Source organism: Corapipo altera, unplaced genomic scaffold (genome assembly GCF_003945725.1).
Source record: "Corapipo altera isolate COAL_440 unplaced genomic scaffold, ASM394572v1 56, whole genome shotgun sequence".
Classification (NCBI taxonomy): domain Eukaryota; kingdom Metazoa; phylum Chordata; class Aves; order Passeriformes; family Pipridae; genus Corapipo; species Corapipo altera.
This window is the reverse complement of record NW_020884896.1, coordinates 810,008-835,723: the sequence shown is the minus strand read 5'-3', so window position 1 is coordinate 835,723 and position 25,716 is coordinate 810,008. Positions and strand designations below refer to the sequence as shown.

Below are 25,716 nucleotides of genomic sequence, written 5' to 3'. Positions count from 1 at the left end.
CGAGGGATGCAGTGCGCAGCAGGCGGCCCAGCACGCCGCTACCCTCAGGACCAGCGCACTTGGTATTTCTTATAATGCAGAAGAAATCACGACGAGTCAGGTTCAGCTCCTGATCTGATCCTTGTCGAGTCAAAGCATCTGTTGAGCGCGACCGGAGGAAGATGCAGACCGGGAGCGGGGATCCGCGCCGCTCCCTGGAAGCGGCACATTGATCATTGGCCGCGTGGCCAATTAGCGGCAGGAGCCAGGTCCAGCCCTCGTGTTGCGCTCTGGTGATCTATCGCCAATAATTACCGACACACTTAATGCCTAGTTTGGATGGGAATTAATTGGAGGCCGGATAAATAATGCATTAGGGTTTATTCAGCCCCATGTGAAGCGTCTCCCCCGAGCCAGAGCTGGAAGCGGCGAGAAGCGGCGTCTGAGCGGCGGTGGCGGCGATGCGCGGGGCGGCGGCCGGGGCCGGGTGCTGATGCTGCGAGCAGCGCCCAGCCGGGAGCATGCTGAGCCCCAAGATCAGGCAGGCCAGGAGAGGTGAGTGTGCCTACCCCTGCGCCTCGCGTTGTGGGGAGGGAGACCGTCTGCCGGCATCGGGAAACTTCGCGGCGGTGGCGGAGAGACCCTAGCGCTGCCCGCGGAGTGTCCCCCACCTGGGCTGCAGGGGCTGCCCGGCAGAGCAAGGCTGATACCCCGCTGGCCGAAGCCAGCCCTGGGGAGTGCAGCGGGAATGAATGTTCGGGGAGAATGAAGCGCAGGAGGAGATCCTGTGCTGGTGTTCACCAGCATGGTCTGCAATTTCAGGACTGAGCAGCAGGGACAATTAAAAAAATTGTACTCTGTCCTGGGACTCGACGGAGCCTTTTCACCCCCGTGCTGGTTGCTAATGCTGTGTTTCTAACGCTGAATTCATTATCACAGTTGGAGACAGTTGTGACAAGTTTACCTGCAGCATCTTGGAGAAGCAGTTTGCTGTAGCACTATCCTTCCAGGGCTGGAAGCAGGAGGTGGAGATAGTCGTTCTGTGTGAGCTTGTTGGCAAGACAAAAGGGAGGAAGGAAAACATGCCCTGGGTTTGCAATAGCTGCTTTGAGCAGACCTCTGAGTGTTGTGTGCAGTGTTTGTAAAGCAATTAGCTGGGGCTGGGCACAGCCATTGTCTCCAAGTCAGGTCACCTGCAAGAGATGCTCTGGCAGGGGATGTATTTTGTGATCTTCACCAGTTGCTCGTTTGACATGGCGTTTGTTGATGATTGCTGCCACTCTCAAACTAATGAGAGTCTCAGAGGGATACATTTTCCTGCACACTGTGGAAGCAGATTAGACTAATGTCATTTAGGAGCTAAACCAAACACAGTCAGAAGAGTATGCAAAGATTAGGGTATTCTTCAGCCATGCCACCATTATAAAATAGGAAAAGCGTCACTGCTTCTAGCTACTGTGATTCTGAGACGGGTACTTTCAGCTAAATGTCACTTGGCTTCATATATATTAAAGCAGTATTACACGATGAACAGTCCTTAAAATACCAACAGCCCATTAAACAGCTGTTGGCATCTTGGAAGGAAGAAGCTTCTTGCCATCTGCAGGTGTCAGGATTGGATATGTACTACCACACCCTCAGTAAAGTCATAAGTACTTATTTCTTAGTTACACAATTTTGTAGAAATTCATTAAGTCTTTTGTAGATGCTGCCTCTTCGCCATCCCCCTTCTAAGGGGTGTCTAATCTCCTTTTAATACATGTGTTATCCAGCATTCCTGTTTGCTATTATAGCTCTGATGAGACAAGCTCGATGTTGCTTGTAGAGTCGTACAGGAATTCTGAATGACAGCGAGGAACACAGGCTTTCAGAACAGCATGCTTGCCATTGTTCCACTCTCTTCAAATCATCTGGAAGAGACTTAAGTTGAGCATTAACAAATATTGAAATCTAGTTATGGGATTGTAGATATCTATGGGCTACTGATGCTTGGGGGACAAACTGTAGTGTAACTTTGTGACTCAATTTATATGTAATTCTCTCTGGGTTTGTTCTGTTGGGTTCATTAACTGTGAATGAATTTAGAACTTGTGAAAAGAGCTGACATGATGGGTTTTGAAATTTTGAAACTTTTGAAACTACTTTTGCAATGCTGTGGCAAAGCACTGGTAACCTCTGGCAAAGGTTACCAAGTAGGACCTAATCCTGAAAGGTTCTTCTATAGCTCTTGTTCACAGGAACTGTAATCAGGTGGTGCTGAAGATGCTGAATGCTTCTTGAAGGTTAGAGTCCCACTCTGCAAGACTAAGGTGAATGTGAAATGGTAGTTCATGCTCCCTGGTGTCTCAGTTGGGATTGTTAATGAAGGTTCAGGTAATAAACAGTGGATGAGCAAAATATTCAGAAGGCTGCAAGAATGTGCTGTGTACAGTGAGGGCAGGAGATCTGCTGCAAGCTGCTGCATGAGCTTGGCTGACTTCTCAGAGTAGTGACTGTCAGCTCTGCCATTGAGGACTTAGTTGTGTAAGGGAGGCAGTGTGAATTCTCTGAGCAGACAGAATGAATAGAAGGGAAAAGGAAGGATACTCTAGGTACAAGCCTGTGAATTCACTTGAGTGTGACAGGAAGCAGCAGTTGAGCTGAACCTAGGGATGTATTTGTAGAGTCCTTGAGGTTCAAACCCCTCTATGTGGCTAGATAACTCCACTTCAGGCTGCAAATAGGAATGCTTCACTGATGTCTCTTTTATTTCCAATTCTCTGCTACAAATGTACCTTTAAACCTTCAATTGTGACATCTGATGCTGTCATTTTTGTTTGACTTGTGGACTGTCCTTAAGAAAGCTCTTGGGTTTAAAGACATTCAGCCTTTTGAAAATGCTGAGTCTGGACTTGAGCTTGACATCCAGTGTGTAGTTCTTAATATCTGTGAAAGGTATAGTAGAGATCAAAGATAATTTGCCTTATTAAAAGTAAATGTCAAGTATAACACAGTCCTTGCTGTTCCATCAGCAACCTCACATCCGTAACTCAGAAATATGCGTACAGAGGTACATTGTGTTTTCATAAGACTTAGGAAGGTGTAAAAACTCACAGATTGAAAATCTTAATGGGTATAAATTGTCCTCTGGAAAATCATTCATCTGGGTAGGCCTGAATGGATTTTGTTTTATTTTTTCGTCTAGTGGTTTATGTACAGCAACTGGAGGAGTACAGGAGCCTGAAATAAGTGACTGCAATGGAAAATATCTATTTTCACATTCTTATTAGGTGATGGAGCATAGAAATACTGCCTTGCAGAGTGGAAGCAAGAAAACTTTCAGTATGGAGAGGAGGGAGAGCAGTTTTCAGACTACATCCTTCAGTCTCAAGGAATGCATTTTTGTTTCTTTGGTTTTAAGAGATTAAAAAAATGAAACAAAGCATTTTTTCCTTGGTTTGGAAAGTCTCAAACAGGGTATACCTTCCCAGTTGTATTTAAATGTGCTAGGAAATGGAAGCTGGACTGAGTAGAAGCTTATGCATTTGTATTTTAATGAGTGGTATGATGGAATTGCCCTCTATAGGAAGCAAGTCTGCTGCCATGAGAGATTCTTTACAATAGTCTTGTCTTCAGGACAGTCTGTCTCAGCTGTAGAGGTACTAAGGATAAACCTTCTCTCCTTACTGGGACTTCGTATGACTGGGTACTAGTGACCTATTATTTCTGTTTGTGGTATGCTCACACATATATTACAGTATGTTGAAAATTTTCTTCACAGTCATAAGAACTAAACTTTTATTTGCCTGTTTTAATTAAAACCTAGAGCCCGGAAAAAGTGATAGGAGACATTTTGGCTAGTTAGCCTCCTGCAAATGAACTGGTAATCTTCACATGCCTGTAGTAGAACAGAGGTATTTCCCTCTCTCTTTTTTCCTCCTCTGAAACTTTTCATAATTCAATTTTAATGAAAAGTGGGCTTTAGCATACTTAATGCGTTTCTAAGGCTGGTGTATAGTAATGCTGCCAGGAGGGACTTCAGGGGGTAAAGTACTAGTATAGCCCTCTGGGAGTGTGCACATTTACAATGTAAGCTTCACATGCTTGCAGTGAGCACAGCTAGGTTTTAATATTCAGTGCCTTTGCAATGGTGTCATTGTATTTTTAATGAAAGTTCCGTGTCTTTGATTACAGGAGCATGAATACCCTATATTTAGGTTGCTTTCTTATGGCAGTAAGGATACACGATTGCATGATTTCTCTATCAATTTCTGTCCTAAGAATTTTTATGTAGCTCGGCTAAACTGAATCTTATTTAAAAGAACTAAAGGAGTCTGAAAACAAGATTTGGCTCCTATAAATTCAAAGAAAATTGGTGGCAGGACAGAGGAAATATAACCATATGTACACCTAGGGAGAACTGTCACTTAGTAGTCAACAGGAATATATGTTCTGAAAGATAATGCCCAACTGACCATCCTAAAGACACATATTGGTTGTCCTGTGAAAGCACACATATATTCAAGGCAGACAAACAGCTAAGGGATATAGGAGTGTGTGGGGTTGTTGGGGTTGTAGAAAGAACTGGGTATTTGAGTAAGATGAAGAGACAGCCTTATGCAAGAGGAAGGACCATGCAGAAGAACTGGGGTTGATGTGTGTCGTGGTTTAACCCCAAGCCAGCAACCAAGTGCCACATGGCCCCTTGCTCACTCGCCCACCAGCAGAATCAGAAAGACAACTGGAAGAGTAAAGGCTGGAAAACTGTGTTCAGAACAAATCCAAAATGCAGCCATGTAGCCACTGAGAAGAAAGTTAACTCTACCCCAGCCAGAACCAGCACAGTGTCGTAGAAGACTACAGACAGTAACCAGTGAAAATCCAGACTACCTTAATTCTGCAGACTGAAAGCATATTATTCAATACAAATCCAAGTGACAGTCATGTCACAGTAGTATACTTTGTAATCTACGTGAGCACTTTAGGGTTAGAAGTGAGTTTTTGAAACAAATCTATTTCTAGTCACTTACTGCACTCTGATTGTGTCATGAAGCAGTCTCAGAATAAACAAACAAAGTAGTATTCCTTTTGGATTAAACTAGGTGGCAAGATAATTTCAGGAGTGCACCTAATGCTTTCCAGCAACTAGTGTGTGTTCCAGTCCATAGGATCAGAATAGAACTAGTCCAAAACAGAGTCTCTTGTAATGCATATGTGGACATTGGTTCCCTGCCATTAAAGAACAGATCCACTCCTAATTTAGACATCTTTGAAGTTGTCAGAGTCACAAGAGTTTGTGTTCAGAACTGATAATTTTATGTTAATCCATTACTTAGGTGGCCAACGATTTACTACCATAGTATCTCAGAGCTTAATAATTCAAAGCATATTTGCCTTTGCATGTGCCACATTTCACAGGTAACATTTATTTTCCATGGATTAGGGCAAAACCCTAGGCCACATGTGAAGTCCAAGGCAGAACCAGGACTTGAAACTTGTTTCCCAAAGCGTAGCGTATGTGAAAAAATATTATCCTTCCATCTTATTAAACAGCTTTTCACTGGTCATGTTTTGTTCTTGCAACACATCCGACTCCATGAAAACTCACCAGTTAAGAACAGTCTAGACATATAAATGCAACCTTCAGCTTTATTTCTTGAGTAAATGGAGGGTGTCAGCATAATAGGATGAATATACCAGTATGAAATTGTGGGGGATGCCTCAAGGAACATTTTTTTCTGTACCAGAAACATTGGGTCATCCCTCTAGAGATTTCTTGTATAAAGAAAATGACATTATTAATCACTTCTTCAAGACAGTCTCAATCACAGCAGAAGGCTATCAACCAGTCATGGCTTTTGGGAGTTCTCATCTCTCCTGAGTTTTCCAGGCTTAGGAATAAGCTTTGAAAATTATGATTAATGACATCTAAGGGAATGTGAATTAGGCATTTTTAGACCAGTGAAGGTGACCTCTCACTCTATTAGAAGGTTCTGCTTGTTCAAATTTATATTTGGCCTGGCTAGTTAATAATTCTAAATCATCTTCAATGCACTTCAGGTTCTAGGAGTTGGGTCTCATGTAAGAAGAAACCCCAGAACCACAGTAGCAGAAACAGGTAACAGGCCAATCAGTACAAGATGCACAGCTGAGATGAGGCTCAGCAAGGAAACAAAAAACAGTGGTTAAAGGTGATTTCAATGAGAGACTAAAAGAAATAGTTTGCAACTCTGTTTGTTAAAAGGGACATGGCAGACCGAAAAAATTAGAAACAGTGAAATAAATGCATTTCATAGAGACATGGAGTTAACCTAACAGTCCTGAGTGTACTCAGTCTTCTCTGTTTACGAAGGCATCAGCCCTCAAGCTTCTGGCTGCTCTCCAAGTCCTCCACAGAGAGGAGGCAATCCTGCTGCCCTGTGCCCAACAGGAGTTCGCTGTCATGTTTCTATATTCTCCTGGTATTAGGGGGAAACTGGTGGCACCTTTCCCCTTGACTCCTGCAGAGGCCAGCACCGTGCTGCTGGAGCAAGTCCTGGCCCTCAGGGACTGTACAGTGTAGGCAGCTCCTCAGGCTGTATTCCTTTCCAAATGAGTGAAAGAGCCCTCCTTTCACTGGTGAATGAAAGGCAGAGAAGGGCAACTCTCTCATGTGTCTATTCCCCCTCACCAAATCACAGCTTAGCACCTGCAGCCTCTTAGCTCTATGCAGAGGAGCACAGGAGCCTCCACAGCCCCACGCTGCAGCTCTGGTTTGAGGAGCTGATGCTGTACACAGCTATCCCAGAACACGTGGGAGGCCAGCACCCTGGCACCTTCAGCTTACCAGGCAAATAATAACACCCAGTTTCTTACTCCTGGAACCAAAGTAAACAGCCCTAAAGCTGTGAACTCCTCCAAACACTTCCCTCAGCTCTCAGAGCCCACCAACATTGCTGGGAGCACACCAGGCTCCAGGGCGGGGAGCAGTCAGTGTGACTAGCTGCAGCTGGCATGGCAGAGCCACCGTTAAGGAGGAGCACCTGTGAGGGGGAGGTTCACTACCTCACATCCTTAAATGAGTGATTCTTTAAGGTAGGAGAGGCAATTTCAGGAGCTGTTCTCTGAAAAGGTATGTGGGTAAAAGGCTAGGATGATGTGGTGGTAAATAGGCTTTGGTTTATGTCTCAGTTTGTGAGCTGGTGGAGGAAGGAGTCTATTGAGACACTGTGGAGGAGAAGGTGGCAGTAGCCCTGGGGCAATGTGAGTCTGGGTTTTATCTTTTTGCTTTGGAGTAACTCAGATGAAGCTGGTGAATTGAGTTTAAAATCCTAAGGCAACAGTACAAGGGCTGTGGAGGGAAGCACTGGGTCTGGAGCTCGTGCACTGGTGAATTAACTGCCCTGGAGCCAGTGTGAAGAAATAGGACCAGACTAAAGGTAAAGTGTGGAGGGCAAGTAAACCAGGAGGATCTGGGTGTTCCTTCTCACCATGTGCTGCCCGAGGGAGGTGAATGAAGCAGGGAGTTACTTCTGCTCCTTGGTACCAGGCCAGGCTCCTAGCACTGTGCTGCTTTGGTGCAGGGGTGCATCGCAGTGCTCTGTGGTGTAATTTCTTTGTCTCTGTTGTCTTGATACAGAAGGAGTCAAGAAAGTGATGTTTGTGGGATTCCTCCAGAGACAGGTTCACATTCCCACTCTTATTTTGTGGTATGTCCTATGAAGAAGCACATGATTTGTTCAAAGGTATAATCTTCCCGTTGCTGTAGAGATGCCCCTCTCAAACTGGTTTCATGGTTTGTGCTGGAGTAAGTGCTGTTCTTGGCAATAGCAGCTTTCTGTCCTTGCCTGAAGGCTCAGGCAGGCAATCACTCTCCATAGAAAAAGCCCTGAAAAGTTTGCAGGCAGGCACCAGCTTATTAAGCACAGGCAATCTGAATTTGAAATAATGAGCCATGGCCTTACCTCCTGGGGAGGGGAAAGGGCCATGAGAAAGAGCAGTAATTCAGCTCTAAGGATAACTGGACTGTGGGAAGGGAGCACTTGTGGGGAGGGAATTAAATATTAAAAAATTAAAAAGCCATAGGCTCTCTAATTACTTGTAGAATACCACTGAGTGAGTACAGGGTAAAACTGACAGGATTGTGAACAGTGCAGTGGAAGCACTACAAATGGTAGCATCTCTCTCCTGAGAGGAGAGTCACCTGCCACTTTTAGTACCTGTATAAATGTATTACTCTTCATTGCAGGATTGCTACCAGAATGATGACTTCTTCTTGCCAGCTTTCCCTTTGTATTCACGGTAGTTGATAGGCAAGCATAGCAGCATAAACAGCCTAATTTGTTTTCTCCAGCTCCCTTCAGTATGAGCAGAAGTAGTTTGAGGTAATGATAAGGGCACACTGTGGTGGGAAGGGGAAACTCCTTGATGAGGCCATAGTGTGATCTGTCTGCTCATCTGGAAGAGGAAAGGATCTATACCTAGACTCTGCCCAGGCCTGCACATGTTGAAGGTATTTAAAACTAATGTGGGGGAGGGAAGCTGCTGCTGCTGACAGTCTTTCTAAACATGTTTTCCTTCCACAGGGCTTTTCTTGTGCATCCCTTGTGCCCAAAAAGCAGTAAATTCTTCTTTATGAAGAGCTAAAGAGAGGAGATACTAGGTTTTTGGTATGATTGAAAAGTGTTTCTTGTAATATCCTTCCTCTTAAATGCAGGTGTTAAGAATTGTTATGCTTCAGGTAAGATTGTCATCCTGTGAACTGGTATTGAAGTTACCAAAAAACCCAAAATCTGTGGTTTGGGGATGAATGACAAGAAAGATGTGTATGTTGTTTCTAAGATGAGAACTAATTTTGTTTTACAAGGAAGAATTGGGCTGATTACTATCTCTTTAGGTGAACTATAGGCACAGGGCTAATACTCCTTTGCAGACCTCCAGTTTACCCTATTAACCAGTGACATCTTGTCACAAATACTTATGGGTAAATAATCTGAGTACTTAGATTCAGAGTATGAATTAGTGTAAGAATAAGGATTCCTGATTTTCTTCTGCCTTTGTCCCCCAAATCAATGCTGACAGTGTGGCAGCTGTTGTATGGAGAAGGAAGCAGAATTCGGTTGCAGATTGAAAACAGGTACAATGATGTTGAAACAGGCACACCTAGCTGTTGGTTCAATGCTATGTCCTGAAAAGTAGGGTAGGAATGAATACCTCCCTCATCTTTGGATAAGGGAAAGAATGTTATGGCTGGATTTTGGAAGTTTACTGTTTAAAGTGGCTGGGTCATTATATCACTTCATCTTATTGCCCATTCCTGGCTAAAGGCCTTCAGAAAGTTTTCTGTACTCTAGATTATTTTTTCAGTCCAGAATAATTTGGGGAAGTAATATCTCATGGAGCATGGTGGACAAAGGTCTTTGGTGCTCATAGCTTCAGTGATGCATGTCAGTGATGCATGTCAGTGATGCATGTCAGTGATGCATGTCAGTGATGCATGTCAGTGATGCATGTCAGTGATGCATGTCAGAATAACATGAACCACGTGCTTGGCATGGCACAGACATTAGTATTTATCAAAACCATGGGTGACTGGGGTGCCTCTGGCTAGTTCGAGTTGTTAACACTGCAGTGAACCTATGTTTGTGCTGCACCTGTGGTGCTGTAGAGCTGTGGTCTTGATCAGAACTCTGGAGTATTTGATGCTGTACGAGCTCAGGTTACAATCTCAGCTCCAATCTGAATGTTATCATGGTCAGCATATTTTGTTTGCTCCTTAAGCCACTATGGTTGGAAAGGTTATTAAAAATTAATAGTCATACCCATAGGGAGGATTTCAAGGGGCTATTGCTGATTGCAGAGAGAGTACAAAGTATTCATTCAGTTTTCCTTCTGTGACCTGATTTGACTCATTAAAATAGCAGGAAGAAAAAAATCTTAGATATTTACTGGAATGGTAGAAAGTTAACTTTTCTTATAGAAAGGTCTCACCTTGTCAATATATTGTGGGAATGTAAGGCTGGGTGTATCAGCAGAAGGGAAGAACAGAGTGGATGTAGAAAGAAAGGAATAAGACTTCTCTCCTCTGGCAGCAGTGAGCTGTAGTTCAGTGTAGATGTCCACAGAACTATGAGAGCTTTGCCAGCAACAGAGATGCCTTCAGCAGTGCTTGTCAGGAAGGCAGTTCTGACCAACCAGATGGAGAAGATTTACAGCATTCAAGAGGTTCTGCCAGGGTTCAGTTGGAGTGGAGAGCTGGTGTTTAGGATTGCTAGACAGTTTTGTAGGCCATAGTATGTGACAAGTGCATGTGCTTTAGAGTGACACACCAAATAGCTGTGACTTAAGTGCTGATCTGTCCTCTGAATAGTCTGCAGTGGATCCTGTTGAGAGCACTCAGAGGATGGTGCAGATAAAGGGACCTTAAAATATGGTTTTTTGATGGGAGCAGTTCTGTACTTGGGCAGCCTATCAATATGGTTTGTAACTCTGGTTTTTCAATAACAAAGGACACAGTGTTGAATTTGGTTACACTGGTTACAGAGTCTACTCATGATCAGGAAGAAGAATAAGTAAGAATATGCTTGACTGTACACCCAACCCTACGAAAAAAGAATAAAAAAGTAGTAGACTTGAACCTGCTGCCTACTGGTGTAGATTATCATAAATCTGTAATGGAGTGGTCCTCTAGGTTCTGTGTGTCCCTTTCAGTACATAAGAAATAATTTAAGCATGTGAGTATTACTTGACTGACAAGTGTTCAGGTCATGGAACTTGTAGCTCTCTAATTCTGCCTCAAGAGTACAGAGTATTACGTTGTTGTTCCTTGTCTTCTGTGTTTATATTCATGGACTTTGAGAAAGCTGTGCTAAATAGAGTGCTTAAAATATGACCTGCATCATCCTCCTATTGCTAGGAGGGAGAGGAGGCCACTGTTAAAGAAGAAAAAGATGGGAGCATGATAAATGGTTGTGTTCTGATGTATTTTGTACACTCTGTTATGGAGAAGCTGACTCATGCTGCTGCATGAGTTTGGGTTTTTTGCTGTGCTGAAATACTGAAAGGCAGGCATAAGAATTGCACCACTCAGTGTGATATCCTCTATTGAGAAGTAAAGAGCCGGTACTTGGGGTGCTAAATGAATGATGTCTTCATTCCTTGTCCTATCACAGATGTGTTTGCTATAGTTTCTCTGAGCTGTTCTGTATGCATTTTTATTCACATTGTACAGATGCAGCCATGCTGCTACTACAGATGCACTGGGAGCAGTAAAAGTAGAGATTGGAATGGTGGGGTTCAGCAACCAGAACTTAAACTCTTCAATGAAGAATTTGCACCTCAAATACTATGTCCAGTTCTGGGCCCCTCAGTTTAGGAAGAATGCTGAGGTGCTGGAGCGTATCAAAGAAGGGCAGCAAGGCTGGTGAAGGGTCTGGAGCACAAGTGCCTGTGAGGAGTGGCTAAGGGAGCTGGGATTGTTTAGCCTGGAGGTTAGGAGGCTCAGGGGAGACCTCATTTTGTTTTGGATCAATGCCTTTGCAGCAGGTCTCCTGACCTCTCCTACCCTTCATGCTTTGGATGGTGTTTTAGCATAGTCTCATAATCACAGAATATTCTGATTTGGAAGGGACCCTCAAGGATCATTGAGTCCAGTTCTTAAGTGAGTGGCCCATATGGGGATTGAACCCTCAACCTTAGTGTTGTTAGCACCATGCTCTAACCAGCTGAGCTTATCTCCCATCTTGGATTACTTTTGAATAAAATGTACTCCAATGTCGGCAGTACCAGCTGTTTCTCCCTACTTGTTCTACCCCACACCCAGTGTGCTGTACTACTTTATAATACAGCCCTAGCCAAATGTCCTAGTTCTGCAGAGGAGATGTAGGCTACCTCATCTGGATGCTGATAGTTCTCAATGGTTTCCCTCAGTTCACTGCAGTTTTTTGGAATAGAGTCACTTCACTAGATCAGTTAATCAGTAGTTCAGTAGCAGAAAGAATCAAATCATCACCCTTCCATCTTGGTGTTTATCCTTGGTCTAATTCCAGTGGTTTGGGAAGATTGGCTTGGCTTTGTGTATTTGCAGAGCACTTTTGGGGACAGCTGGTGGTGGGTTATCTGCAGAAGTTTCTTTGTTGACAAGTGCAAAAACCTCCACATATTCTCACAACCTGGGACAGTAATTCAATCTGGATCCCTTTCCCCATCCACGACGTGGGGCTGGCCCAGTTCTAGTTCCATTTCCATCTGAAGAACCATTGCGACGCTTTGAGGGATGGGGAAGGGGAAACTCCAGGGGTATCCCAGGGCTTTTTCAGGCCCTGAGCCTGGAGGGGAGAGGTGCTCCCCCCTCCCCCCCCGCACGTGGCCCCATGGCTGGCAGGGAGACAGGTCACAGGACACCGGGCGTGGAGAGGAGGCAAGAGCGAGTTTATTGTGGGGGATGTTACATTTATAGGGTTTAGGAGGATTCACAGAGTAACCAATTAGAAGTCTCAAGGGGCTTACAGGAACACCCAATCACAGGAAGGAGTTAACAAAGGCCAATGGAAAACACCTCAGGACACCTTCCCAGGACATTCCGGCATGGATAACACAGGGGGGTGCTGGGAAGAAGAAGCATGTGTTTGCAAAGACACCACCAAAAGCCATTTTAAAACCTGTTTAAACCACAGTTTTCCCATATAATGAAGGTTTAATGCTACAATTCAATTTTTTTTTTTTTTTAAATACAAGGTTAAACTCTTTACTGTTCTTGGAGTTGAGACCTGCTGGCTTTCTTGCTGCTAGTGATAGCAGCAGTTTGGGACTTCTTTGTACAATAGGTCAAAGGTCTTCAGAGGTGGAGTGAAATGTCAACCAACAGATCAATGCCCCTTTACTTACATGATGGCAGCAATGGATTGCCAAAATCCTTAGCTGTTCCTGAAGTCCAAGATGCCATCAATTTGTAACAATAGTTTGAAGATGAATTTAAATTGTTCTTAAGGAGTAAAGGACTAAATTATCGCTCTGACTATATGGGTTGTTTTTTGTTTTTTTCATTGTGTGTGGGGGGGTCACATTGATTATTAAACAGATTTGAGTTTTCCTTGACTTGTGGAAAGGCTGTGCATTAATGTGTTTCAGTTTGTGCTACTGTAGGTGTGTTCTCTGATGCAATAAAGACATTACCAGGTCATCAGTTAGCATATTTCACAGAAGCCTTGAACCTTTGTGCCACTCAAAAAGAGAACTAAGATTAAAGTTGATTCTTGTCTTCCCCCTGCTGCTTTGTTTAAGTGTGCTACCTGCATACTTTTGCAAGTAACTCTGATCATTAAAGTGGCTTTTATGGTCACATCACACAGGTCACTGGAGTATAAAATTATTTTTCTTATTTAGAATGTGCCTTTTACAGAGCCCACAATACCATTTGTAAGCTAGTGAAAAGTCATGGCTGTTGAACAACGCAAAGAAGTCCAAGATTAATTTCTTCATGCCAGTCAGGAAGCAACTTCTCTCAAAATAGTGTGTCTTTGCCTTTTGTTTCTGACTGTGTTCCATAAATACTGTACTGTAGGTGGAACAAAGGAATAGATTTTTTTTTTTGTGTTCTACAAAGGGAGTGCTGTGAGATTGTTGAAGAGTGATGCAAAGACCTGAGCCAGCTCCATGACTCTAGAAAGGGTAAAGGCAACTTTAAATGTGTCCTGCTGTGCCTGAGTTTATGGCATGGTAGGGCTACACAGCTTTTAGTACCAGATGCAGTATGTGTATTTTAACAGTGTTGTTTGGGTGTGCTAACCTGCTAGCTGGCAGGAAATCTTGCATCCTTTGCTGCCAGGTACGGTTAGCACATTCACCCTTAAAACATGCTGATATAAAGAATATATGCAGTCTGGTGTTATTCTTCAGAAGTCCTTGGTGCACCTGCAGTTTTCCAGTGAAAAAACCACTGACTGATCTGGCAGTGCGAAAAAGATGAGAGAATAACCTTTATAAAATCTTGAAAGTCCAGAACCTTCAGGTTTTAGACTTAGAAGTTCTGAGAGGGGATGAAATTGTGTTCTGGAAACAGAGTGCTGCTTCATGAAGAATTTGGGCTCCTTTTTGGGCATGCATCTTCTACTACAATATATAGTTCTTGTCAGAGTCCTTCAGGCTGGCTCAGATTCTTTGGCCATAGCTGAAACATGCTTTTTGGTTACTTCCTTGCTGTTCAGATCTTCCTTCATCCCTCTCTTGGGTATCTTTCTGCTCAAAAGAGTGTCTGTTTGGTGTGTAGGGTTTTTTGTTCGTTCTTGATTTTTGTTTTTAAACTGAATGCGCTTATCTATAGGTAAACAATCTGTAACAAAAGTTTGTGCCCTTCAGTGAAGGGCTGAAAGGTATTTTTGACAGCATGTATAACCAGTTTCTAGCAGTAGTTATCCCTAGTCTGAGAGTGCAATCATACTATGGTACAGTGAATTGTATTAGTTTATGCTGGATTTTAGGTTTATGAATTGGTCTTTGCGAATGCAGTTGTTCTTGCAGGCACTTAATAGCAAATAAATAGCTGTACAAACAGATCCTTCCTTCAGACTTTCAGTCTTTTTTTTTTTTTTTAACCTGGTTTGGTACTTTAAGTCTGGTTTCCCAACCACTGCAGAAAATACAAGGTTACGAGACTAACATATGTAAAGCTAATTGTCTCCCTGATTTTCCTTTGGTTGGACAGTAAGATTACAGAACTGCACTGCTTATAGTGTAATGCATGACTGTTTTCTTTTGGAAAAAATGATGAGTTTCCAGATCCATTTATTTTTCCTTTTGTATTTTTATTTTGGCTGAAAGAAAAAACAAGGGAAGGAAGTAGAACATAGAACATCACCTTGCTCTATAAAATGTTCTGAGTAGACAGGTGGAGCTTTATTGAATAGAAGTGATGGAGCACAACCTGCTCTTATGGTAATGTTTCTGAGTGTGGTAATTGTCCTCCAGATGACAAAATGTGAGCAGGTGTGTGGCTGTGTAGCACCCTTTTGCTTCTGTACAGATTGCTGCTCTGTTTACCTTAAGGGAACGAAAAGCCCTTGCCAGTTCCTTATAACTGATATCCTTCTAGTTGCCTAAACACATCTTGTCACCAACCACTTCAAACATTGTCTTTAATTTCTTTGCTCATTGTGTTTCAAGATGCTTAATTCTCAGATGGTGCTGAGGAAGTATCTTGGTTTCATTTGTGCTTACTGATTCTGGTATCTCAACTATCAAATTGAAACACAAATACAATTGTGTTATGGACACAGAAAAGTCTAAACCAAATATTTTATTTCCTACAATTCAGTGAAAGGAAATTCAGTTTCTCTTTCTAAAGCATATTACTTGTGTTTCCAGTGAATCCTCTTTTGAGGCCAAGTTTGAATTAAATAAAATGACTGAGAATATTGTTTATAGGATGTGAAACCACTTCCCTTTGTGGGTAATACTTTAAACAAAGACTATATTACAAATAATAGTGTGTCACTGTGTTGTTAGACTGAAGACACACTAGAGCAAAGTGCCTTTACTGTAGGACAGTTGTTGGCCAAAATCAATTATAATGACTATATTGATTTTTAGCTAACTGCCTATGAAATTTCAAAAGATTACGACTTTAATTGATATTGAATTGTGTTGACTTGATTGATTTCCACATCTGGTTTAAGTAGGTACTTACTGAGTGCTCGAATCTCTAGTGGTGTTCAGAGCTGGGAGTAGGAGAAGAAGAGCAGAAGAGATTGTATAGTGTTCCCAGGCAGGATTGAACTGGGAAAGGAGGAATGGAAAGGGAAGATGATGTCTCTGTTATGTGCATGTTCAGGGTAGAAAATAGATGTGAGAACAGGAACGTGGATGTTAGCTTGGAGGCAGGTGCCCTGATAATAGGGAAATGAAGAGAATAAAGAAAGATTAGCTTTAGACAAGGCTGTGTTGGGATGGGGATAAGGATGGTTCCTCTGTAAGGATTAGCAGTGTGGCTCGATCCAATTTGACCCATTCACTCCTTGGGATAATCTTTGAATTTACTATTAAAGACATGACAACCAATCGTGGGGTTTCAGAGGGGAGTGTCACTTCCAGTCAGAGGAGTATTTTCAAGGTGTGTAATTCTGATTCTTGCCTTTTATTACTTACCATTTCAAAATGGCTTGACTCGTTAGTGCCATCTGTGGGGTAGCAAGAATATGGGTCTGCCTGGTTTGTTGTTACCTTGCTGTGCTGGAATTGCCTTGTTTCCCAGCTTCTGAGTGGATGTGGAGTGGGTATATGGTTGGCATTTCAGTACTGTCACACCGTGCAAATGAATCCTAAACTTTTTTCCAAGGAGAGTTTGAATCCTTCCTACACTGATTTCGGTTTAGAACTTATATGTATGACTGAATCAATAATCAACTAACGACAATGTGAAGAGCGAAACCAAACTGTGTGGTGTTATTGAAAAAGCATTACTGGATCAGAACTCTAGGGCATGTAAATATTTGCTGAGTTGTTGTGAGTCGGATTTATTGATTTGTTTTCTTCCTTATGTTCTGCTGATTCCATAATTCTGTTCAATAGATGAGCATAAAGAATGTATTTCTACCATTAAGAATCAGGGGCTTGATGTACTGCATCAGACTATCAAAGCAGATATTTTGATCCCAGTAGTATGAGATACCTGCTGCTTTAGAGGAAGGCTGTGCTCATCCGTGAAACTTTTCTTCTGACCTCTATGCAATTATTGTATTCTGTGAAGTATGGAGTGTAAACATCAGTGCTGTTAATAGCCATAAATAATTCCTCTTTCTGAAAATTTCTATCTGATTCATGCTGTTGACTTGCAGATGAAGTTGCTAAGTATCTCCCTAATGAAATAAACTATTACAGTCACAATTAGAAACTAAGGAAATGGAAAGCTAAGACAGCATGAAGAATTGACAACCATAGCAATTGACTGAGACAGGGTGCTGCATAAAATAAAATAAAAAAAAATACATTCTCCCATGAGTGATCACGAAAGCTTTTACTCTTGACTAAAATAAATAGTTGCTAGGTGAACTGTACAAATAGCACTGAAGGGTGTGTGGAAGTACAAAGTAACTTATTTAGGGTTATTGCAAAGCAAGATGTTTGATGTGTTTTGTGAGGTCTGTCAATATAGATGGTAGTTTTCCAGGTAAGTAAAACTGATTTCTTTTTAAGCAGAGGGGTAAAATAGCAAAGGGTGCATGTAACTATATGCAAGTGAGGAAAACTGGAAACTGATGGGATTTTCGTGCTTAAGCTGGAGAGTGCTATGGTACTTCAGTGTGGAGATGACTTAAGTGCTTACTGAAGTATGGATTTTGGTATTATTAGACTAAATGGTTAGATTAGTAGCCAAGATGTTGCCTAAGAAACATTATAGTGCTGTTGGTAAAAGCAAATTTTTGGGATATTTGCTCTTGTAATAACATAAGTTGTAACATGAATGTGGAACCGATTCTGGACAGTCTAAACCAGATTACAGTTTGGTCATGGTTGTAAAATGTGGCCTGGGATGAAGCAGAGAAGTTTTGTTCAACTAAATTTCTGCAAGCCTCTGCAATAGAGACTCAAACATGACCAGGGAATTTTCTTACTGTGTGTGCATGAAATGGGGTCCTCTAGCACTTGGTGGTGATGGGGGTGTGGGAAGGGGATGGTTTTTTTTGGTAACTCTATATCTATCTGTGAGAGGTGCTGTGCTGCCAGAAGGGCCGGAACCGAATCCTGACGATCTTGGCTGTGTGGTGGAAAGCAGTTGTTGATATATTTACTGGAATGATAATTCCTGTCTGTGAGAGCTCAGACTACAGTGTGCAAGCTTAGAGAATAAGCCTGGATACATCAAAGCCTGATCTTAAGGGAATTCTTTATTATGATTTTTTTTTTTCGAATTCTTTTGACTGTGTAAAAATAACCAGAATTGAGGAGTGCTGGGTTACTTAAGAAAATCCAAGGGTTGCTGGTAAACTTTGCTGATGTAGGACTAGTGCTGTATATGAGCTCAGGTTAAATTCAGCCAGCTATTTTAGCCAAAAATAAGGGAAGTATAATTCAAAAAAAGCTATGATACTGCAGCAGCACTTCTTAGAATATTTCAACTTTTAATTTACATTTTTAAGTGAAGTTATTAACAAAATAAAAACTTGATTTCTTATAACGGGATAGTTATAAGTTGAAAGCTAATTTCTCTTGGCACAAGACAAAACCAGTTATTCACAGTTCTGTTGACAGTACCAGAATTTACCTTGTCAGTTCAGAGAAGTGAAAAAAAAAAAATCCATTCTGCCTATCAGACAGGGCTTTCACTGAGTCTGACATTTAAGACTAACAAAGTGATGTCATCTTCTGCCTATAAAACTGGGAAATTGTCAGGGGTCAAACTGAGTGCCTACAGGATGGTTACAGGAGAGATGAGCAGATCCTTAAGCCAGAGTGAAAGTATATGAAATGGTATAAGTGGAGATAGTGTCACTGAAACTTTTTTATAATGGGAGGACATGGTACTGTTCAGATCTGCCCTCTGCTGACAGAAATGTTTAGTGTGTAGACGTGCTGGTTTATATTTCTTTATAAAGCAAAACATGATGGCCTGACTGCCAGGTGATGAGGAAGGTCAAAGTAGATTTTATTACAGACACTAATGGAATTTCCCTCACTGGATTACACTGAGGAGGTTCTCCAAAGATCTGACCTAAGTCTGTTATCTGACTCTCCTTATTTTGCAGTTTGCTTGATGGAAGAGACGAAAAAGGATCAAGTTTGATGTTGCAGTTGTGATTATTTTAAATTATTTTTTTCTTATCATCAGTTTTTATTTCCCAAACACCACAGCCTCCAAATTATTTTTCTTTCTTTGGCATATGTTTTCAGTTTCATCAATGTGTGATGAGGCACGAGGAGCAGAAACCAGTATCGAGTGGTGACATCAAGGCCATGTTGTAGTTGTCTGAACCCAAAAGAGGCAAAGCTAGACAGTGCTCTGAGAGGCAGAGTTACCCTTTGTTGTGACAATCTGGATTAGCTGTAGCATATCAGGGATATGTGAATTAGAAGCTTCCCTGGTTTTTAGCTGCCTGGTTTTGTTTTGGTTTTGTTTTTTACAGTGTTAATGTAAGACATCAGTGATGTAGATTTACTGGTATTGGCCTCTAAACTAACTCCTTGTTCCAAGTGAGCAATTATAAATTGTGCTTTAAGTTAGCTGACTGTAGAAAATGGGAAGGAGCAGGATCATGTTAGCATTAATGAAGGAAGATGGCATGAAATATTAAATAACTATTATTATAAGATACTTCATAAATCCAAAGGAAGTAGAGGTGAAAAGACCTATAAGGTCACCTAACCTATCCATTCTAGAGAACTGGCTTGCTGCCTGCAGTATATAATCATTATCTGCTATGCCAGACTAGCTCTAAATGCTCAAAACTTTAGTACTCTTACTGCAGGCATGTGGGAAGAGAATAGAAAGGGTCATGCATTTCTTTTCTATTTCTGAAACCTTTAGTCAGATTTACATGTTGATTTTTTTTTCCTTTATTTCATCTTTTGTTTTAATTTTGTTTTTCTGCTTCGATGTCAGAAAGCCTTGAACAGTGAGATGACTTTAATCATTCTGCATAGCTATGCTATCTATATGTCTTTTGTCTTTGTCACTTTGATTGATAATTCTCTTTTTGAATCTTTCCCAGTTTTTAATTTTTTTTCTTATGGCAGCTGGGTTCACTGGCTAATCACCCCACAGTGGTAGTGTGTGGAGTAAGAATATTTTCTTATACTCTCTCCTTTTTTTTCCTTTTCTGTCCCCCCTCACCACACTTTTTGCACATCCTCATTGGCTAAATATGCCTTTAGGAGAGAGCAATATCATTATTATAGAGCTGGAATTCAGTAATGATTTGCCACGAAGAAAGGTAGTATGAGCAGTGGAGCCTTAGTGGAGGTATTGTGTCACTTTAGAAGGTTGCTGGAGTGAGCAGTACCAAAAAGGTGGTTTGTCTTTTGTTTGACTGTCATGAACTTGAATGTACACCCTGAAAAACAAGTACCTGCTCAAAGAGGTAGCATACATGTAATGCTCTATCCACGTCTGAGAAGAAGGTTTAGAACAGTTATTTAGCCTCTCTGAGTGTTCTTATCCTTATTTATTTTTTTTTCATTTACTCTGTAATTGCCTTTTCAGCCCGGTCAAGGAGTTTGGTGATGGGTGAACAGATTGGGCCTCCCTCCAGACCTTCTTCTCCAAACCCTCAAGAACGTGTGCTGAAGTGTGGCTGGCTAAAGAAACAAAGGAGCATTATGAAGAACTGGCAGCAGCGATGGTTTGTGCTGCGTGGGGATCAGCTCTTCTATTACAAGGATGAAGAGGAAACTAAACCTCAGGTATGACTTATTGGTTGTGACTTCTGTGTAGATCGCAGTTACTGCTTTGATTGACAGCTCATTTCAGTTGCTTTCTATCCTCGCCAAAACCATACACGCTTAAGAAGGTTCAAAGGCAAGAGACATGGTAAGGAGACTTCTATCAGGCAAGTTGTAGAGCTTGGGAAAAGGTTAGAAGGTGTTTACTTACCCACTAGGGCATGCTGACCTCCAAATCTTGGTATGGTCATCTGTGAGACTGGAGTTTGACAGGAAGAGCTATGGAGTTCCAGATTCCTGAGGCAGGAGTGATTAACCTTGCTTAGTCAGCTGGGAGTCATTATCTCCCAACTAATCCATTGTTCGCTGAGAGGTGAACCAGCTGTGTAGGGCTGACTTGTGTGTGTAGAGAGGTAGGTTTTGTTGCATGCTGGCACGAAGGCCTTGAGAATGGGCTGTAATATGTTTTGGCACTGTGGGGGAAGAAGAGGGTGTTGTGCTATGGGATAAAGCTTATAGAGGAGATAAAGAATTTCTTATCTTCTTCAAATGCCTGTAAAATACTCTTGCAGCATTTGAGCTAAGGTCTTCCCTAGGTGCTGTAGTAGATTATGTATCATCATTCATGTAGTTATTTTTTGACTGTCAGGCCTTTAGCCAGAGTCATTGAACAGAGGGAACATAATTGAATAAGCCAGACAATGTCCCTATACTGCTGCCTCCTGATGAGTCAGTACAGGCATTACAGAGTGACAGTCAGCCTGTGTAATATCATCACCATCCACATGCTCATTATAGATGATTATTGAACTGCTTGATGCAGCTGTGTGCTTGACTGTCACATAAATTTCATTGTAGAGTGAGAATGGAAATGAATATTCCCCTGTGGGCCTGATATAAGTATGGTAGATGAATGAGGATGTTGGCTGCATCTTATATCTTACACTCTCCTAATCAGAGATTTGGTCCATCATTATGGACAGCCTGCTGTGTAAAGGCTACAGACACTTGGACCTGATGATGTAGCCTGGTTACTCAGGATGCTGCAAGCAACAGCTGGATTTTGTGCTTTTAGGCCAAGCACCTTATATTCCTGTGCAATGGATATGGAGCACATATCCACTGAGCACTTCTGAACTGTGTTAGTGAACGTGACGAGGAAGAAACTGCCTCAGTAGTCATGTTGTAAAGTGTTTCTTTAACCTTGACCCTTTTGGGGCATGGGGTTGCCATACATTTATCACCATGGGAAGCAGTTTTCACAGAATCGCAGAATATTATTTTGTATAGGATGATAAAGGACTGTGTCCTGACTATTCTTTTAGGAATTGCAAACTAGGATTTGCATCTGACTTGAGCTAGGGCTGTATGCATCCCACAGGTGAGATCTACTTTTGTAACTTGTAGATAACTATTGCTTGGGATTTTCTGGAATGAGGGGGCAATGGCACAGGGATGCCTACAAAGGAACACAATTGAGACCTTTGAAGATCTTTGTTACAGACCATGGAGATATTTGCATCAGTTGATATTAATCCCTAATTTCCTTTAACCTGAAAGGTACTCATGCTTAATTTAAGTCTTTTTGTTTTATATATCAAGTGTGGTCTGCAAGCTTGTGTGCAAAAACTAAATCAGTAGCTGCACCAAAATTCCCATTGATCTTCTGCCTACTTGATTATTTATACATACTCTGGAAGAAGGTTGTATTCTTATTGTTCAGCTGATAAGTGAGATTTATGACATAATGTTTCAAAACACAAACATGAAATAACAGCTTTTTTTATGGATGTTGCATTGCCTATTTTTACGAAAATCAGATTCTAAGAGGAAATTGCAGATGTTCTTCCCTTGATAATAATGCTAAAAAGATGGAGCTGTAATCTAATGGCGGGAGAATCACACAGGCTTTCTAGAGTGAAGAGGAATTACTCTGTGGTCTTAATGGATTGAGTAGTGTTGAAGGTGTGTGCAATTTGTGTGCCATATGACATAGTTGCAGTTGCACAGCCCACTCAGAGTCCAATGTTTAGAGGGTGGACTTGCAGACATTACTTTTCTTGAGTGTTTTCTCAGGTTGCCCCCATGAGGAATGGGGGAGGGGAGGACTGACCTGCAAAGAGCTTTTGATGCTCCTGCTGACTCTATCAATATATTGGTCGGTTTTTAAAGTAGCTTTGGGTTCATTTCTATTCCCAGGATAGGAGATAGCATGCACTCCTCCCCAGTTTCCAGGGGAACAGAAGCCACTGTGCAACTAATTCATTAACCTTTCTTTCAGTATTGACTTGGCATGATAAAAGGCTTTAGTGCATTTGCAGTGGGATTGAATTTTGCACTCTAGAAAACAGCAGAATTTTCTAGAATGTGTTCTGGCCACTGGACTCTAAAGATAATGTCGTATGTTATACTTTTTTTGTTCCATTTAGAATAATTTGAAATGCATCTCCATTTTTATCATGTTGCCTTTCCAGTGTTTTCCTGTTATCTTTGGAATGCCTTCAGCATGTCTTCAAATCTCAGTGAACTTCGAAGTCAAATTGTAGGGCAATAGGATAGGGAGGGGAGGGTGCTGAAAGTTTATCCTATTCTGTTGACTTATTTTACCTTAATTTTAAAACTTGCAACCATTCTAGATAAACCTCTCAGAATGCTAAGTGTCCTCCTACATTGTATCCTTCCACAGTCTTATCCTAACACTAAGTAGGGGACAGGAACTGAACCTTGACACTTTTCTGCAGCGCTACCTAGAGAGCCTACTGGGGATTAGTGTTGATCCTGTTCCAGTCAGTGAGCAGAGATGGCAATGATGTGATCTCCACATAACACTTTGTAATGGGACACACAAAAGGCAGAGTGAGAGTCGCAGGGCAGCTGTATCTGTAATGTGAAGTGGGGGGTCATAAAGCACAAACTTGGTGAATATTTTTATTCATTATACTGAATACTTGGAGAAAACACATTGAGAATGGTAGTGGGAGTCAGATATATAGATATACCTAGTTAGATATATGCTAGTTACATATACCTAGTAATAGCAGGACAACTTTACATTTCTCCTTCTCCAAGGGTTCTGCATGAGCCTGCACATCTCTGTCCTCTCAGACTATCCACAAGTTTCCTGAACATTTCTTGTCAGTAAAATCCACCTAGTAGCTGTCTGTTTTTTCATTCTAATCTAGCGTGTACTTTGCAAGGTGAAGGAGCAAAGCTCTTCTTTCATTTGGAACAGGCTGGAATTTCATCATCGTTCAACTCATTGTGGAGAGTATTATCTGCTAATGAAGAAAAGTTTGGTTTGGTTTGGTTTTTTTCCATCCAACACCTGGAAAATATTTGAAATAACCAGATTTCATTGTTCTGTTTACTCCATCAGCAGGCTGGACTGTTGCTGTTACTCATACCTGTAGGTGCTCCTGTAAGCCTCAGGTCTAGTATGGTTTGTAGGTACAGCTTGACTGAAAAAATACATAAATCTGTTAAAGCCTTGGTTTAGAGGTTATGGACATGCATTAAGCTTTGAAAATCTTCTGTTCATTTCCCAGTACTGACTCTAGAAGTTTTTAAGGGCTGTTACTAACAAAATGTTTCCCTCAAACAAAACCTAGCTGTAGTAATGTTAATGCAGCAATGTCTGCTGGCAGCCTGAGCCAGCAAGTCATCCTTCTTTGTCTGTTATTGACACAACCATTATTGAGTGTCCAGGTGATGAACAAGAGATATAAGAGAGGTCTTTTAAAAGTTCATGCCTGACTACATCTGGGAACATTCTTCACAAACACCTAGGAAAGTTTCCCTTGTTACATTTCGTGGTCTGAGATAAAAGGATCTGAGACAACAATTGACTTATCACTTGAAATGTGGGATCTGTCCTTTAGCCTGCTTTAAATTTGAGGCAGTTTGGCTTCCATTTCTTATACTGAGACTATGGCTAAGTCTGGTCATGGGTTAGCTTGGACTATATGATCCTTAGAATTCAGGGTTGGAGATTATTCATTGGTATAAAGCTGTTGCAGAAATTTTGTTCTGTGTTTAGTTAAAATAAAGATATTCCTGTATTCAGTTCATCATCCTTAGCCTGGAATTCAGAAACCCATACCTGAGGGCAGATTTGAGTCCCACTATTTCCCCCCCTCTAGTCTTTTAAGGATTTGTAACAGTGACTGAAGTGCTGTTTTAAAGGTAAAGGTATGAGAATTAGGATGAGCAGTGTTTTGACACCAAGTGTATTTGTTAAGGGACTCAGACAAGTAAAGGAAGCTTTTTAGTCATGTTTCCTGTGTCACAGACTTTCTTTACCAAATACTGGCTCTAAAGAGCCTGGTACAGGCAGGATTTCTCTGTTGATCTTGTTAGGGAGAACTACAGTAACACCATTAATATATGAACACTTGTCCTCTTTAAGATTCTCCCTCAAAGCACCAAGGCCCCCAAAGGGTATAAGGTAGTGTTATCATCAAAAAAGGTTTTTTTTTTCCACCAGCTTAGTGGAAGGTCTGCAACCTCTTGCCTTCCCCTTGAGCTGTTCAACCATCTCAGGTCCCAAAGCCTGAGGGAGGGAGGAATAACTCGGTTGTGAGCTGACGTTTATTTCTGGGGCATGCTTTGGCATATATCAAGTAAGACTTCGGGGAATTTAACCTGATTTAATCCATCATTAATTTACTTCCCAAGCAAGATTGCTAATGCAGTCTGAGCGGCTGCTGGACAAGGACACATGAATCTGTTTGAATTTAGTAACGTCTTTCTACCAGTGACAGCAACTGTCAGAATTGATACACCCTCCCTGTTAAGATAAATTACTTTTTTTCTACCTTTTCATCTCTGTTTGTTTGGAGTTCCCCATAGCTTGCCAGGCAGATTTGGACAGCTGTGAGCTAGGCACTCTGTTACCCTCTGGACAAGTTTTTTTGTCCCTTGAAAGGACTGTTTATAGAGAGAAATCAGCAGAATTTGCTGGTGTGCAGAAGGAAAAGTGCAAGAAGCTGATCTGAAAATCTTTGCTATATATACACTTATAACCTAAGAATACTTTCCATACATTGGCCTATTTTGCAGGCTTTTCTTGTTTTTCATAGGTGAAGTGAGCATCTCTCAATTTTAATTTCTGAAAAATCATTCTTCTAGGTCTTTTACACATAAGACCTACTCTTTTCTGGTTTGTTATGCTACCAGCTCAGTTTGCTGCAACTTCATTGCACAACTGAATGAGGTGCATACTGGTAAGGAAAAAGTAGCTTTACTGATGTACAATACACTTTTAATTGAAGGTGATTAAACTGTGAGAGTAAGAGACAAGTCACTTCAATGAAAACTTTTTAGAGAATATATGAAATCAAATATCTCCTAAAAAGGATCAAAAAGAAAGTATATTTTGATTGGGAAATGCTTTGGTTTAGGGTGTTATTT

At 41.5% G+C, this 25,716-nt stretch overlaps 1 protein-coding gene across 3 annotated transcripts in view; it reads left to right on the top strand.

Annotated features, from left to right (window-relative positions):
- ARHGAP22 (Rho GTPase activating protein 22) overlaps positions 1 to 25,716 on the top strand; it is a 144,469-nt gene continuing 118,753 nt past the window's right edge. The window contains exons 1-2 of one of the 3 annotated variants that reach the window (XM_027648156.1): positions 1 to 534; positions 20,129 to 20,328. In XM_027648156.1, coding sequence (XP_027503957.1) covers positions 501 to 534; positions 20,129 to 20,328 — 234 coding nt within the window. In that variant the 5' untranslated portion in view covers positions 1 to 500. The remainder of the gene's footprint in view (positions 535 to 20,128; positions 20,329 to 25,716) is intronic. The other 2 variants (XM_027648154.1, XM_027648155.1) reach the window with 2 other exon arrangements.